Below are 15,869 nucleotides of genomic sequence, written 5' to 3' on the forward strand. Positions count from 1 at the left end.
GGTAGGAAGAGGCGTGGTTTGCCGGCGGTGGGCGGGGCCTGTGCCTCGCTGGGCTCCCTGGGCTGCGGGCGGGCCGGGGCGGCGCGGTGCGCTCCGCCGGGAGCAGGTAGGGCTGGGGCGGGGCTGGCGCTTCCCGGTGATTTCCCGGTGCTTTCCCGGTGTTCTCACGGTGCTCTCCCGGGGCTTCCCGAGCGCTCTCCCGGCATTTGCCGTCCTCGCTCGGCGCGTCGCGGGGGCGGGGTAGCGGCGCAGGGACCGCCGCAGCGGGCGGGCCGCGGCCGGCCTGGCTCCCCTCGTTGGGCTGCGGCGCAAGGACCGGGGGCGGGCGCGGCCCGGGCGGTGTCACCGCCTGTCACCGCGGAGACCCCCGGCTCCGGGGATGCGCTGTGGGAGAGCGAGGAGTGCTGGGGAGGTGGCCCCGGGGCTGTGGGCGGGCAGAGCCGGCCTGGAGGGTGCGGGAGCTGAGCTCTCCGGCACTGCCGGCCTCACAAAGCGCCGGTCCGGGGCAGGTCCCAGGGTGCGGGTCTGGAGCATCTCTGCTGTGAGGAGACACTGCGGGAGCTGGGCCCGTGCCGTGCGGAGAGGGAACGGACGGGATCTCTGTACATATAAATATCTCGAAGGCTGTGCCAAGGGGATGGTGCCAGGCTCTGTTCAGTGGTGCCCAGAGGATGAGGAGCAATGTCTGTAAACTGAAACACGAGAAGTCCCACCTCAGCGTGAGGAGGAATTTCTTTACACTGGGGGTGGCAGAGCCCTGGCACAGCTGCCCAGGGGGGCTGTGGAGTCTCCCTCCCTGCAGACATCCAGAGCCCACCTGGACACGTCCTGTGCCACCTGCTCCAGGTGACCCTGCCCTGGCAGGGGGGTTGCAATGGAGGATTTCCTGAGATCTCTTCTAACCCTGACCGTTCAGTGAATCTGTGAAAACACTGCCATGTTGGGCCCTGCTCACCACCCAGACCTTGGGTTTACCCACATGTGTATAGCATGTCTGCCACCTGTGCTGTAAATGTTCTGAAATGGGCAGCTGGTGTATGTGCAAGAAACTTGTTCTCTGAACTTAATTTTTCTTCAACCTAAGTACATGATAAGGAGTCCATTTTACATAGTTGTTGTCAAAAATAGCATCACATTTGTGACAGGTTCAGCTATCAAAGCCCAGAACAGCTGTATGTTGTAGCTTGAAGTGCTTTAGCATTCGCAAGTTCTTACAGCACTTGCAGGAAAGCTTTGTGCTTTAACACGAATTGCAAACAAGAGTATATGAAAAAGTTGGATCCTCTATTATGGAACTTTTTTATATGTATCTGCAGAGCTACCATGCAATCCTGTGTAACGTGTGGATATCAAGAAACCTGTTGTTGCTGTTCAGTTTTGCCAACAAAAGGGTGTGTGCATCTGATCGCTCTGAAGATTTTCCCCTGATATTTCTGTTTTTTCAATTTCAGGTATAATTCAGTAGGAAGAGCATATGGCTGGCAAATAGTAAGTATGATACTCTCTGCTGTGCTAAGCTGTGCTCAGTGGTAGTTAGGCAATGCTGTGAATAGAAAAAAATTCTCTCTTTTATGTAATTTCTCTAATAGTTTCTGCTCTAAACTCTTTTACTAATACAGGAAAGTCACTGCTCTTTTGGAAGGCCTCCCATTCCACTGCACCAGGACTTTCCAGCTGAATCTTGGCGGGAATTACGTTTTGGGTATTGTTTTGGTTTTGCTCACAACAGAACTCATTGTGAGGATGGCATGGGGATGCCTTTTCAGTGCCTTTGAAATAGCTTTCAGCCTTTTCCTTTGCCTTTCCAGCTGTGTGTGTGGTGTCAGCTGGCTTGGGAAGCTCTCACAGCTGAGCTGGCAGCCCCTGCAGGTGGCTGTGGGTGCAGAATGTGTCACCTTGACATGGCGTGTCAGTGCTGGGTGGTGACACGTGCCACATTCTGGAGCCAGATGACAACCCCACAGTGTGAGGGTGTGCACAGTTCCATGAGGGTGTTCACACCTCCACTGGAGGTGCTGGCATGTAAATTCATTCCTTATGGAGTTGGGTCAGCATCTGCCCTGTAGCCCTTGGGATTGGTGCTCCTCCCTGGCAGCACGGGTTGTTTCCCTGCCTGCTTTGCTTTGGCAGCACACAGAGGGTGTTCTTGTCCCTGGCCCTGCAGAATAAAAGATGCCCTGGCTACTTGCACGGGTTGTGTTCTGTTTGATCTACTTTTCTGTGCCACAAACACTTTTTCTTATGTTCATTTTAAAATGTCTGTGTTGGTTTCAAGTTCCAACAACTTGTGTTGTCCTACTTCACAAAATCTCACCTTTTCCTGTTACCATCTGCTCAGTCAGGTCTGGCTACTTTTCACTGTGCTCCTTTTGTTCCCTCAGTTGTAGGGCTGTGCAAAAAGCTTTTAATTTCTTTTGTGTCTTTTTCCAGCTTAAGAGGCTCAGCTAATATGTCTTTTATACTCATGCATATTATTTGTTCCTTTGTGCATTTCCTGAGAGCTCTGGGGTGCTGCCTGTGAGAAACTTGGGGATTCATGTGTCATGCAAAGCTTAGTTTTGTTTTGCCACAGCCTCTGAAGAAATATCAGATTGTAGCAGATTTATTTCACTGTTGCCCTTCAAAAGCAATTTAATTAGGTATTTGCAGCTTAAAGGACTTTATAGTCCTTCACACAAGAAAGCTGTCATCTTTATGATGGCTATTAAGCCATTGAAATGTAAACTCTTAACTTTTCCTGACTGTAAGAAAATACTAATTGAAATAATTAGAGATATTTTTGGCCTTGTTGAATAAAAGAACACATAAGCCAATGCAATTTGATAATGCTGTGGGAAAAAATAGTCCTGTCCTTCCAGTGGCCTCCTCCTTGATCTTCATGCCAGAACATGAATTTGTGCAGCTGTATAAGACTAGGGAAATAAACTGGTTGGGAGAAAAATGAGTATTTTTCATGTGGAGCTTTATTTCCAACTTGAGCACAAGGTGAACTGTGTGTGATGAGCAAGAAGAGGAGGCTTTAATTTATTTACTTAAAGATTAGCATCTGCTAATGCTAAAATGCTTTTTATATAAGCATGTAAATTGTGAGGTCCCAAGCAGTGTGACCCATTTATTTAGGGAAATACCAGACTGAATCTGCTCATATAGCTTGTTGTGTGTTACATACAAAATAAATATTTTAGTTTTTCATATTTACGTGGGTATAAATGAAATGTAATAAAAGCAAGCATTCCTTCAAGCTCCACAGCTTCTTTCTGTCCAGCAGGCTGGCTGAACAAATTCCTGAGAAAAGAGTACTGTATAGCAATCTCCACAGTAAAAATGTAGATTGTTTAGTAGAAATGTTGCTTTTACCCCAAGTGTTTAATAATGATCATTCAAGATGCAGAATTTAAGTTTTTCACCTGTGAGATGCAGCCTCTGATGATACAATCATCTCTGTTTCTGTTGAGAATAATGATATTTTTGTTATTTGTTAATGAATTTGCCTGATAAACTGTCTTACAATTGGTAGCCAGCTTTCCTCTGATCTCAGCCTGGGAACCACAACTAGGATATAACTTGGGCTGGTTGTTAGATTTTGTCACTCTATCACTACAATGTTTTAGTCCTGATTCTCTCTCCTAGATTGCTGGAAGGCCTGGGAAGGTGACTGGAAGCAGCAGAGGAGGGGAAGGTTCCAGGGCTGTGGTAAGTGTGCTGTTTTAAACCAGGCAGGAGCAGAGCTGGGAAGGAGCTGATACGGAACCGTGAGTCCAGGAGTGAATCACTCGGTGATGAATTGTCTGCAGCTGTGTGTGGGAAGATGAAAGAGCTGAGAATTCAAAAAGAGGAGGCAGCAGTAGCTGGCAGCTTGTTCTTGCTCATGGTGAAGGGAGGGAATGTGCATGCACAGTGTGAGGGCAGGTACTTGATGGGTTTTCATAAAGCTGTGAAGCACACTAATCCATTTATCCTCAGTGTGTGTTGGCTAATAGAGCATTCATATTTTCTTTGCTGCTCAAGTGGGAAACTGGGGAGGAACATGATGTTTTCCATTAGTTAAGTGCAAGTTTAGTGATGGAAGTCAAAACTAGAAGTTGGCTAACCTGGACACCATACTCTGTGAGCCTTGTTCATATATCAGTTTGTAAGAATGTCATGGCAGTAATAGTTTGCAAATTTAAGATTTTAGTCTCATTGCACGTTACATCTTACTATGATAGAGCCAATCTAAAGTATTTCCAATGAGGTTATTTATTGATTTTTATTTTTCCTCCTGAAGTGGCTTTCTAGAAGATGACCATAGAGGATCTCCCAGAACCTTCCTTCGAAGGAGATTCCCTCATTGAAAGAGAACGATTCTTATTCCCAAACTCTGAAACATCTGTTACCTTTTCTGTTGCTGCAGCACCAATGCCTTCAGACTGTGGTATGTACTTTAAACAGAAAATGCATTTGTGATCAGCAGAGAATAAATTGGAATAATAAATTTTAAGAAAAGCTGTCAACTCTTAATTATTTCTGTCCAGAAAAAGTTTTCTTCTTATTAAATGGATTATCTGTTAAATGAAATGAAGGATGAAGACTCATGCTTTTTCCATTTTTCTTATTGCATACACTATAAATTATATCTTTTCCTTTGTACATTTCTGTGCCTGTGTTGTCATGTTTATACTTCTTTCACATCTCAGTGTAGAGTTGGATATTGTGTTAAAATGTAAAATTGGAGTAAGTAAGGGAAGTTAATCTACACCATATTTAAAACCTCTAGAGTTACACTTCTTCTTGTGCTTTAGTATGTAAATGATGTACTAGAAGAGGATATTTCTGTTGGAAGTATATGTTTTTGTGGTGGTAAGGACTGTAAAGTGAAAGAAAATTATACCAGTGATTATATTATATCAGAAAATTATATCAGTGGTCAGCTGTCAGAATAATACTTGTCTTCAGTAACTGTCTTCACATGTATAAATTATAATAAAATTTCTGACAGTATATAATGTGTTAAAATGTCACTGTAGGTAAGGAGCTTCACTCATAGCTGCAATCATAATGCCTTTGAATGTTGCAGAAGATATTAATAGCTCTGTATACTTCAAAAATCACTCCTTCCACCTCTGTGTTTCCCATGCATTGATTGGAGCAATCAGCTGTGTTCAGGAAGAATAAATACCTGTAACATTCTGTCTTTGACAGGGTCAGCATTCTCAAGACCTGATTTATAAGTTAGCTCAGGTTGGGAATGTAAGTGTTCCATATGAAATGTTTCAGCACATGAATGTGTCTTTACATGGTTTAGCCCTGTTCTCATCTTGTCTTCCTCCTCTGCTCTAAGTACTGCCATGATTTATTCCATTCTACTTTCTTATCCCTTAGATAAAGTTTCCATTTGCCTTCTTTAAACATTGTTTTGTTGTGGTATCTTCTAATAACCCTGTGATTTCACTGCTATGTGTTCTACCTGGCTTCTATGCACTCATTAAATTATAATAAAATCTTTTATAGGAGATTGCTGTCACTGTGTAACAGTAACAGTGCTGAATGTGGGTAAAGGAGGTTAAACCATGGCAGAGAGAGATTCTCAGTCTTTACATTCAGTGCATTTATTTTCATTAATGCAGCTGGGCACTGTGATCAATACTTGGGAAAGACAGAGAGCGAGAAAGTAATATTTTGAGGTATCTGGATGCCATTGGCATCCTTTCATGGGATCCATTGCTTTAACAGATTCTCTGTAGCATTGCTTTGCTTGCAAAGACTACAGCTGATCACCTGTTAAGCACTTAGGGTGGTTGTTATTAGTCCTTGATACAGTCTCAGATTTTCACCCTACCATGCTGATTGTAAGAGTTGATTTCTGATAGATAATTTGGATCAGGTTTGTGGCTAGAAATCTTCCTGGTAGAGTAAGAACTGTGAATATTGTGCAGGATCATTGATCTTGTTGCCTAGTTGTCTGTTTACTTCATAGTTTCAGCTGTAGATCAGCTGTGGTTTATGTGGAAGGTAAATATTAGTGGATAAATCAGTGGATGTGTGTTGATCCATTGGATGTAGGGAAGAAGCACACTTTGTGTAGTGCTGGGAGATAAATGGTAAATATTTTATATGCTAGGTGCAAGTAAAAATTAATGGTAAATATCAGTGAAAGTTGCTCTCCTTTTCCATTCTTGTTGAGTCAAGGTGATGGAGTTTGAGGAACTCTAAATAGCCAGGAAGAGAACTCAGTACTGCTGTTATCTGTTAATCCAATCTAGAAGTCAGGTATGCTGTTTTTGGGGAAAGGTTGGGATGATTCACCCAGGAGTGGTTCATGCCATGTCACACACCCAGATGGGTGATGGTGTGTGTTGCTTAACCTGTCTGTCCTGTCTGAGAGCCATGAATCTCTGATGGATGTGAACTGATTGTACATTTATCCAAAACCTGTTTAAAAGGCAGCTCCCTGATGGCTGCAGGGGGGGTAAAAGTTCAGTGTTTGCCGTGGTTTGTTTGCTGATGGTAGAAGACTCTGCTTTCAGTCCCTCTCCTCATAGCCATTGCTATCTAGATTCTTTCACAGAGTTTTCCAGAGCTGGAAGAAATTGTACAAATGAAAAATAGAGGATGTGTATATAGAAGCACACACACACACACCCCTATGAATAATGTGACATATAGTTTTGTAATAAGGTGTTTGATGCACTTACAGTTTGGGTTGCCTGAAAGAACATGAGGCTTAAAATCTTTAAAAGTAGTGGGGTTTTTTGTTGTTGTTGTTGTTTTTTTTTTTTTTTTTTTTTTCCCTGGTCTTGATTTGGTGTCTTAATTTTTGATGGTTTTGTTTCCTGCAGCTGGGATTGATGCATTAATGAAATACTGAAAATAGCAGAGGTCACAGAGTGCCTTCGTGATTAGACTGTGTGTTTATATTTTAGTATGTTCCATGTAGATTGTGATGGAAGAAAAAGAAGGAAGATGTTTTCTCTCTACTGTTCTTTGCCTCTGAGTTTGAAAAACTAGATGCACGTTAAACATCAAGATCTTTTTATATAAAGACTCTTTTCTTTCTTAACAGAGTTTTCCTTCTTCGATCCCAATGATGCAGCATGCCAAGAAATACTCTTTGACCCCAAAACATCAGTTTCTGAATTGTTTGCCATCTTAAGGCAGTGGGTTCCACAGGTCCAGCAGAATATTGATATCATTGGGAATGAGGTGAGATACAAATGAAGATCCTTGAGTGCTCTCAGTGTTAAATACTGTGTTGACAGTGAATAAAACCAGTTCATTCAGAAGCAGAATTAATCATAAATGCAGTTTCTGCCTTTTAACAAGTAGTGACTGATCATGCCTTGTATTCCACATGTTGTCAGGTTTTATTTGGAAAAAGAGAGATGATGGATGAAATTCAGTATATTTGCATAGATGGTATAAACAGTGTTTCTCTCAAGGCAGTTGTGTTGAGACCCTTCACCTTAGTGTTTCAGTTTCCTACTTAGCAGTAATACCAAACTCAAACCCAAAAAATTTATGAAGTTACTGTTAAAGCCTGACCCTAAGGGCAATATTTCCAAGGCACAAAATGTGTTTCTAGTATTTCTATCCTACTTTCTTATTTTTCTTCTGGATTACAGGTTTTTCTGGGGAAGTGTAGTGCCAATGAACCCTACCATATAACTGGGAGCTTCTTTTTGTTGGGGTTGTGTGGGAGTGGGCTGGGTAATTGTTGAGAGATCAAAGAACAAGGGGAGAGGTTCATAAATCATTTTCTCATGCAGTTAATTGCTTAACTTTGTAGCATGTGAAGTATATTTTAAAAGGAGCAATATAAAGATTTTTTTAATCTGTAAATAATGAAGGTTAATTATAATGCTGTTTATTGCATTTATATATGTTGCTCAGTTCTGCAGTTAAGAGGCTTTTCTGGCAGGCTTCTTTGTTCCCAGCCATTGCAATGAATCCAGGAGTCAGTATATCTGCAATAACTTAGGAAACAGTAGTGATGTCAGAGATATGCCAGAGCTAAAATGTGCTTGTTTTCTGCTTGCCTGTCAGATCATTAAAAGGGGTTGCAATGTGAATGACAGAGATGGACTGACTGATATGACTCTCCTGCATTACACTTGCAAATCAGGGGCTCATGGCATTGGTGAGTAAAAAAAAAGTCATTATAGATGTAAAAACCTAATTGACTCACATAAGCTTATCCCACTGACACTTACAGGATTTTTCCTTGCAGCAGATATTTTTTTTTCCTTTTGCTTGGTTTTCTCTGTTCTGGTGGCCATGAGCAAGGAAGATGCAGAACTGCAGCTGTAGCCATGGGGAGCAAGCTGAGTTAGTGGTATGTGTATTACACACAGTAGTACCAGCTTAAACAGATACTTCATGTGGCAAAGGCAGTTTCAGACTGAGGTGCAAGCTGCAAGTTTGCTATAATTTTTGCTGCAGTTCTTTTACAGCAGAATATTTAGGTGACTGGCTGTTCTTTTTGTTTTGTTTCTTTCACCCTGTTCATGTCAGAAGAGAACAAAGTTTATTGTTTGCATGATTATGGTCATAAATACTAGAAATGAGAGCACATTTAACTCTGTTAGAACACTCTTATTAACTTTTCTATGTTTTGTTACTTTTTTGTTGACCTGAGCCCACTTTTCTTCTGAGTTTGAGAGAAGTCTGGCATAGGTCATCTTCCCTGGTGTTGGCATTTTTTAACATAAACTTCAACATCAAATTGTGATGTGCAATTCTTTTTCTCCTACCAGATCCTAAAATTCCTGGGTTTGCTGGGTGACACAGTACTTATATTAGAGAAAAACAGATAGTGTTATTATACATTAGAGATTTCAGCCATTTATCATAAAGGGCAAAGATTTCTGTATCCTAATCCTAAAAAAAGATGTAGTAATAGTTCTGCGAGTTTGAAGGACTTAATGTATGGGTTTTTTACACATAAACATGTGTGTGTTTTTTGAGGTCAATTAAATAAATCACTAATGCATTCTTTACAAAAATGACCCTGCAGGAGATGTTGAAACTGCTGTAAAATTTGCAACCCAGCTGATTGATTTGGGTGCTGACAGCAGCTTGCGCAGCCGCTGGACAAACATGAATGCCTTGCACTATGCTGCCTACTTTGATGTTCCAGAGCTCATCAGTGTTATTTTGAAAAATGCAAAGCCAAAAGGTAGGCATTGTGACCTTTGTTTCATGTGGTTGTCCATATTTTGTAGATCCTGAGCTGATATATTGTGGTCTGTAAGTCTGGTGTTTATTTATCCATTATACATAAATAATTTCTTATTCTTTTATTCAGCCTCATTGGTTCATTTTTCTCTAAAGTTATTTTTTAGTGCTTTACTGTACTGTTTCCATTGCTGGTTTTTAAACTTGAGCTTTGTACAACACAATAGAAGTTTCAAATAGACTGGAAAGCAAACAGGTTAATGTTAAGTTACTGAGAACTAAGAGAATTTTTGCAGAAAACCAAAAATGCAGCTATTCTGGTAAAATCTTGTGGTTTTTAAGTTGCTTAAACATTGAGAAGTATGTTTGAAATTTGGGGAGAAGGTTAAAGGAGTAGTGGGGATTTGGCAATTTCATGTGGCAAACCTGTGACTGAGGCAATTTTGTTGTGCTCGTTTTCCCATTTCTCAGCTATGTAGAAGGTCCTGTTTAAGGAGCAATTTGACCTTAGTGTTTGGCATAACACCTTTTGGAATGATACTGTGAAGGATTGGTAGTTGGAGCCCTGTTTATACTAATGCACATGGAAATACAGAAATGGTTCTGATCAGAACTGTCTGTTTCTAATTTTGTCAGGACAGCAAAACCAGTAAGCAGCTTTATCACTAAAATTGTACAATTGTGAATTTGTCACTAAAATTGTACAAATGTGAATGTGTTCTACTGAATATCCTTCTGATTGTGCTAGTTTGCAAAAGGATTTTTTATCTAGGGACTCTGTCTTAGCAGTTTGAAAAGCTGGTAGGCTTTTGGAGTACCCAGGGCTTGCTTGCAACATCTTGAATCTCCATGGAGGTAATTGCTAAGCAGTGCTGTTACTGGTGTCACTTGCTTAGGAGGTGACATGTGTGGGTGGATAACAAAAGACAAAATCAGACTGCACAGTAGTTAAGTCCACATCACATTTCAATAGCCTGGCTTCCATAATTTGCAGCAGCAGTCTCCTTTCAGACCTTGTTGGCATTTGGTGTTCTCCTCCTGTGCAGTTCCCACAGAAGGGGTGGGACTTTGCTCAGATTTCCAAGGAAACCACTCCGGTTATTGGGCAGTTGGCAATTCTTGGATAAGCAGCTGATATTTTTAATCTCAGGAAATATGTAAAATTGTTTGCCCTGTGACATGAAAACAATGGATAGTCTGAATTAATAGAACAATTTTAGCTCCATACTTCATTAGCCAGTTTGCAGAGAAGGAAGAACATACGTAGAAGGTGAACATGGTTGCATGGATTCATACTAAACTGGAGAAAAAATGGTTGTTAATATAAAAATAACTTTTCAAGACAGTGGTGTGCTGACTCTCAGACACCCATTGTGAAGCACAGGTCTTTCCTTTTGATTCACTGCTCAACTGCTTTCTTTATGACTCTGTAGTTAAAGTCTTCGTACAGATTTACTCCTCAGTTGCTACAGGAGAGAGCTAGTTTGGTCTTGGGTTTTCAGAGGTTTTAAATACAAAACTTGTGTATTATTTTCCTCTAGATAGTTTGGGGGTAGTTACCAGGTAACATTTGATATTTGTCTTTCTGTCACATCTACTATGCCCACTTAGGTTGAAGCTGTAAGAGAACTGTTCAGAAAATCTAACCATGAAGCTTCCAAGTCTGAGGAAGTCACAGAGTCTAACTCAAAAAACCAAACCATACATCAGTAGTTTTTCAAAATAGGAATACATGCAGCTGTTGCTGGCTCAGTAGCTGATGCTACTGACCAGTATTTCTGCAAACTGGTTCCTGTGTGTGCAGAAGATGTTTGGCTGTATCCCATGGAAGTTTCAATGGCTGTATACAGCTCCTCAGCTTTTAGCTGGTTTTAAACTGGTGATGTCTTCTGATCTTTGGTACCTAAAGGGTACATCTGCATGAGTAGATCTCATTAGGATTGAGGAATGTGAATGCAGCCTTTTTTCATGTTTGTGTTCAATCACAGCAATTGCAAAACTGTTAAATTCTGATTGCAAATTTGTTACCTTTGATTTTTATAAAATTGAGTCAGTTGTATTAGTATGTATGAACTTAACATGTCTATACAGACATAAATAACTGTATTTTCTATATTGTTGATGTTTTATTTGTTTAAATAGTGTAACTATATAAGGATGTTGATGCAGTTGGGATATACTTTGTTTATGGCATTGTGAGAAGGGCTAGTGTTTGTTTTTTGGGATGGAGACTGATACTGGAAAATATGAGAAGACTCTTCAGCCCTGAGGTGGAAAGTTTTATGTTCCTCACTGGTATTTCAAATTGGAACATAATTGCTAATACTTGTGGTGTTGTGCTTGTATATTAAATCAACTGGCATTTTTAATTAACAGTGCTATACCTAACTGACTCAAAATGACATCTCTCTTGTGTAATTTAAGAGAGGAGCCTCAGATTAAACAGACATTTAAACTCCAATCTTCTAGAACAGTAATAACTTCATAGCAGATTGAAAGATATATTGGGAGCAACTGATGGAAATATATATTGTACTAAATCACTTCCAGTCAGATGCAGTTCTCCATTTTCCAGACTATCAGTGTGAGACCCTTCAGAGTGCAATTCTTTGAAAACAAAGAAATTATAACAATCAGCAGCTCTTACTTCATTCTTGGCCATTAGTAATTAAATCGGTGTAAAGCAGATGTATAATCAGTTTTCCCTTGCCCTACTGCCTGCTCACAAAGGAAAACAACTGGTTGAAGATGCATCTCATTTTCATGTTTGACACCTAGAAGCAATAAAATATAAATGTTTCTGAAACATTAAAAAATTAATTTACTTGCAAACCTGAAGTTAGTCACTTGTTAATCTTGGCACAGTAGATTGGGCACCCTGAGTAGCAGCAATTTTGCAGTTAAGCCATCAGTATTAAAAATGAGTGAAAGTACATGCTCATCTTCCAGGTTGGTTCGTGGTGTGAATAAACAGATGCAAATAAGGTTGATATCCATGTAGAATTACTTCTTATATGCATTTGGTACATAAATAATGGTGTGTCTGTGTAAATGCTAGCATAAACTGTAAAAATGAATGTCCTCTCAAGGAATCTGTAGGGGGAAATGTTCATGTAACAGACTTGCATACCTCACATGTGATGTTTAATTGCAGATGTGGATGCCACCTGTAGTGATTTTGATTTTGGAACAGCTTTGCATATTGCTGCATTTAACCTATGCACAGGAGCTGTCAAGTGTTTACTGGAACATGGAGCAAATCCTGCCTTTAGGGTAAGGAGTTAGGCTGTAGATTCACCAGAAGGTGAAAAAGGTACCTGGAAATACTGAACAGTCTGTCCAGGATTGTGACTAGCTAAAAGTGTGCTACATGGAGTGAGAGTGCCTCAGAAAAAGATATTTGCTACTCACAGTGGATGATTTTGTATGCTTTGTCCTACTTGTGTGTTGAAGTTTGCATTTTTGTGTCATGGTCTGGTTCATTAGTTCAAATAAGTTTCAAGAAGCTTTTCTGTTTGTTGTTTGAACAACAAATTTGTTGTTCATTTATTAATACTCATGGGTGTCTTGCACAGCTGAGTCCCCATGGCAGTGGGGGATCTTTTCAGAAATGGAGGAGTGTAATCCTTGCCCTCCTGAAATGCAGTGCTGTGCTTAGCAGTGAGCCTGGTGTTAGCATGAGTAACTGAGAATGCATAAACATCACCTGCTCTCCTTAGTAACCTAATAGTAGGCATAGGTTATACTGCAGAGTGTTGCTAATATGTGTCTAATATTGGGTTACTGCCACAGTCTTGGGTTTTGATTGAGTTTTGTGTTTGATTTGGGTGTTTGGGGTTTTTTTGTTGTTTGTGTTTTGGGGGAGAAGGGCTTGTAAGGTTTTCTTGTTTTAGCAAAACCAGTATCTCAGTTCTCCATTTTCAAATGCAGGGGGTTATTTTAAATGAGAAATCATAGTTGTTTTAAGGATACTCAAAAGTCATTATTTCATGTGGCACTATTGCTGTGAAATCTTCTGGAACATTATTGTCCATACAGTTCTTCATTATATTCAATCTAGATCTCTTGGAAAGTGGTGGGTTTCTTTTTGTCTCTCTGTTTAGTGTGCATGAGCGTATCTCAAGTTCTCTGGCAGCTGTTGTGTTTGGGAGTCTGTTGTCACAGGCAGTGCTGCTTTGTAGTTGCACAAGCTTTCTCAGCTGCCAGGGGTGGCTGTGCCCTTGAGAAGGGAAATCCTGAGCTTCCACTTTGCTTTCCTGCCGCTGCTCTGCCCCTGCTTTGTGTTTGCAGGGCACCTGGTGGGCTGAACTGTGGGGCTGATGTGACCAAAATAATCTCTAATGCCATGACTACAAACTCAAACTCCCCACCCAACTTTAACCCAGCTATTTCCTGTTTTTAAGGTAGTGTGATTTTTACTTACGGAATGATTGGAGATTTTTAAGGAATGGTGGGTGTTGAATTGCTCAGACTTGCAATAAAGCTTTGACTAGAGACAGTGAGTAGAGTTGGATTATTTGGGAACAGCAGTGTAAATTCTTAGTAAGGATTATACTTTTCTAGCTTTGAGATAGATTGAGAGGGGGTTCAGGAAACATTGAACTTCTAGTCTGTTTTGAAAGGACCAAAACAAATGCAGTCTTACTCTGCATCACTCCTGCTGGTAATGTCTGAGTCCAGAGGCTCAGTTGAGACAAATCTGGAAGACTGAGATGAATATTTTGCTGCAGACATTGTGAAAATGGGCAGACAGCCAAAGTCCCACACCAGTGGCTTTGCTGAAGAGTGTAGGTAGGACTGTCCCTGCAGCAGCCTGACAGTACCTGTGTCTGGGCAGCTGCCTGGAGGTGAGGTTAACTCCAGGGGAGCTGGTGCTCTAACAACTTGTCCTGTCACATAGGACATGCAGGGAATCAGTCACAGCTCTCTGGGACCAGGGTGTGTTTGGAAAGGACTCTGTCCTTAATCCATCTCTCATAGGATAGTCTGTGTCTAGATAAACCTGCACAGATTTATTCAGGTGCTCGTGTGAGCCATCACATTTGCATATTTTATACATGCAACATACATTAATCAAATTCCCTCCTACATTTGGAATAAGCCTCACCAAGGAGCAAGCTATATGCTGGGTAAAGATGGATTCTTTGGGAGGAGTTGGCATTTTGGTGTTGGCATTACAGACCAGAAGTCTGCTTTGATTTCCTAATTCTGTGTTTAGGTATACAGATAAACACAAGTGTCTTGTTTCAGGTGTTCTGAGTCCTAATAATGTTCTTAAATTTGAAAATGTTGGTTACTTTTCAGTTTCAAAAATGAGATGCTGTTTCAAAACATGCTAGCTGTTCATGCCAGTATCTAAGGATGTTTTGGTATCTTTATTTGAAAATGTGGATTTTTTCATAGTTGCTTATATTCTTGGAAAAATATCTAATAAAGAGGATTAAACACTTTGTGAAACACTGTGGTTTCACCTGGTCAGATTTATCTTGTAACAACATTAAATCCTGTGCTACGTTCTGTTTCTACAGAATGACAAAGGGCAGATTCCAGCAGATGTGGTTCCTGATCCAGTAGATATGCCACTGGAAATGGCAGATGCAGCAGCCAGTGCAAAGGAGATCAAGCAGATCCTGCTGGATGCAGTGCCTCTCTCGTGTGACATCTCCAAAGCCATGATTCCAACCTATGACCATGTCACAGGCAGGGCCATGCTTTTGTCACTTGGCCTGAAGCTGGGAGATCGTGTTGTTATTGCAGGACAGAAGGTATGGCCACCAGCCTGGCACTACTCTCATAATTTCTGGGGAGTCCATTTCTTACCACTTTGGAGACATACCTCAGTTTGAGGGTCTGAAATGCTTTCTGGAAGCTGTGATCTCTGGATGGCAGCAAGGAACTGGTTAGGGAAAGTAATAAGCTGAAGAGTTCTGTGATAAAGTCGTTATTATGAAAAGCAGTTTTGACAGGCATAGGCTGCATATTGTGTCTTTAAATGATTTTTAACAGTGTCCTATAGTACATCAGCATGGTTCAGCTTTTATCAACGTTTTTGGTGTCACATCAAAGGGATGGTAAAGTTGGCAAATTACTTTGTGAGTTGCCCAGCTTTGTTAGGAGTGTGCATTTGTGAAGTACTCCTGATAGTTTCCAGAAGGCAGGGAAAAAACCCTTCAGTTCTGCTTAGCCCATAGTAACCCAATTTCACTGGTGCAATGCAGCTAAAATCTTTGAAGCAGTGCTGTGCCAACAGGGTTTTTACATGGTTCTCTGGAAGTAAAAGGGGGTAGCTAATAGAGGTCCAGCTCAAATGTGAATAGCTCTTTAGAAGCTACCATGATAGCCACCTTTCTAAAAACATTTTAAAACTGTAGCATTAATATTGCCTTCAGTGTTCAGACTTTTTATTTGCTGTGATAGCAAGGGATCTAAGTGCTAGAAATCTTTCAGAGAAGTACTTTTTTCCTGGTAAATACTGAAAGCATTTTTGAGCAAAATTTTATATTTGAATAGCTTTCACATTAATAGCTTTCCTAATATAACTTCAGATTTGTAACTGTCAGAACTGAAAGGTTCTAAAGTGATCTCCAGCAAGAGTGTGAAGCAGCTCCCATTGTGTATTTTAATTTGGTGTATTCTTGAAATTGGGTCAGGGAAAGCAAAGGAATCACTAGCTATGCAGAAGGCATTTTAACTGGAGTATGTACAGAAAGCCACTT

The 15,869-nt window shown here is 40.7% G+C and overlaps 1 protein-coding gene across 4 annotated transcripts in view; it reads left to right on the top strand.

The window, feature by feature from the left end:
• The first annotated feature begins 1,442 nt into the window (after positions 1-1,442).
• Positions 1,443-15,869, top strand: part of CLIP4 (CAP-Gly domain containing linker protein family member 4) — a 30,937-nt gene continuing 16,510 nt past the window's right edge. For 2 of the 4 annotated variants that reach the window (XM_058801396.1, XM_058801399.1), the window contains exons 1-9: positions 1,443-1,488; positions 1,620-1,702; positions 3,631-3,693; positions 4,268-4,414; positions 7,043-7,182; positions 8,023-8,116; positions 8,993-9,154; positions 12,308-12,426; positions 14,682-14,918. In XM_058801396.1, coding sequence (XP_058657379.1) covers positions 4,282-4,414; positions 7,043-7,182; positions 8,023-8,116; positions 8,993-9,154; positions 12,308-12,426; positions 14,682-14,918 — 885 coding nt within the window. In that variant the 5' untranslated portion in view covers positions 1,443-1,488; positions 1,620-1,702; positions 3,631-3,693; positions 4,268-4,281. Of the gene's footprint in view, positions 1,489-1,619; positions 1,703-3,630; positions 3,694-4,028; positions 4,415-7,042; positions 7,183-8,022; positions 8,117-8,992; positions 9,155-12,307; positions 12,427-14,681; positions 14,919-15,869 lie in introns of those variants that run through there. The other 2 variants (XM_058801398.1, XM_058801397.1) reach the window with 2 other exon arrangements.

The sequence above is a fragment of the Ammospiza caudacuta genome, chromosome 3, assembly GCF_027887145.1.
Source record: "Ammospiza caudacuta isolate bAmmCau1 chromosome 3, bAmmCau1.pri, whole genome shotgun sequence".
NCBI classification, from domain to species: Eukaryota; Metazoa; Chordata; class Aves; order Passeriformes; family Passerellidae; genus Ammospiza; species Ammospiza caudacuta.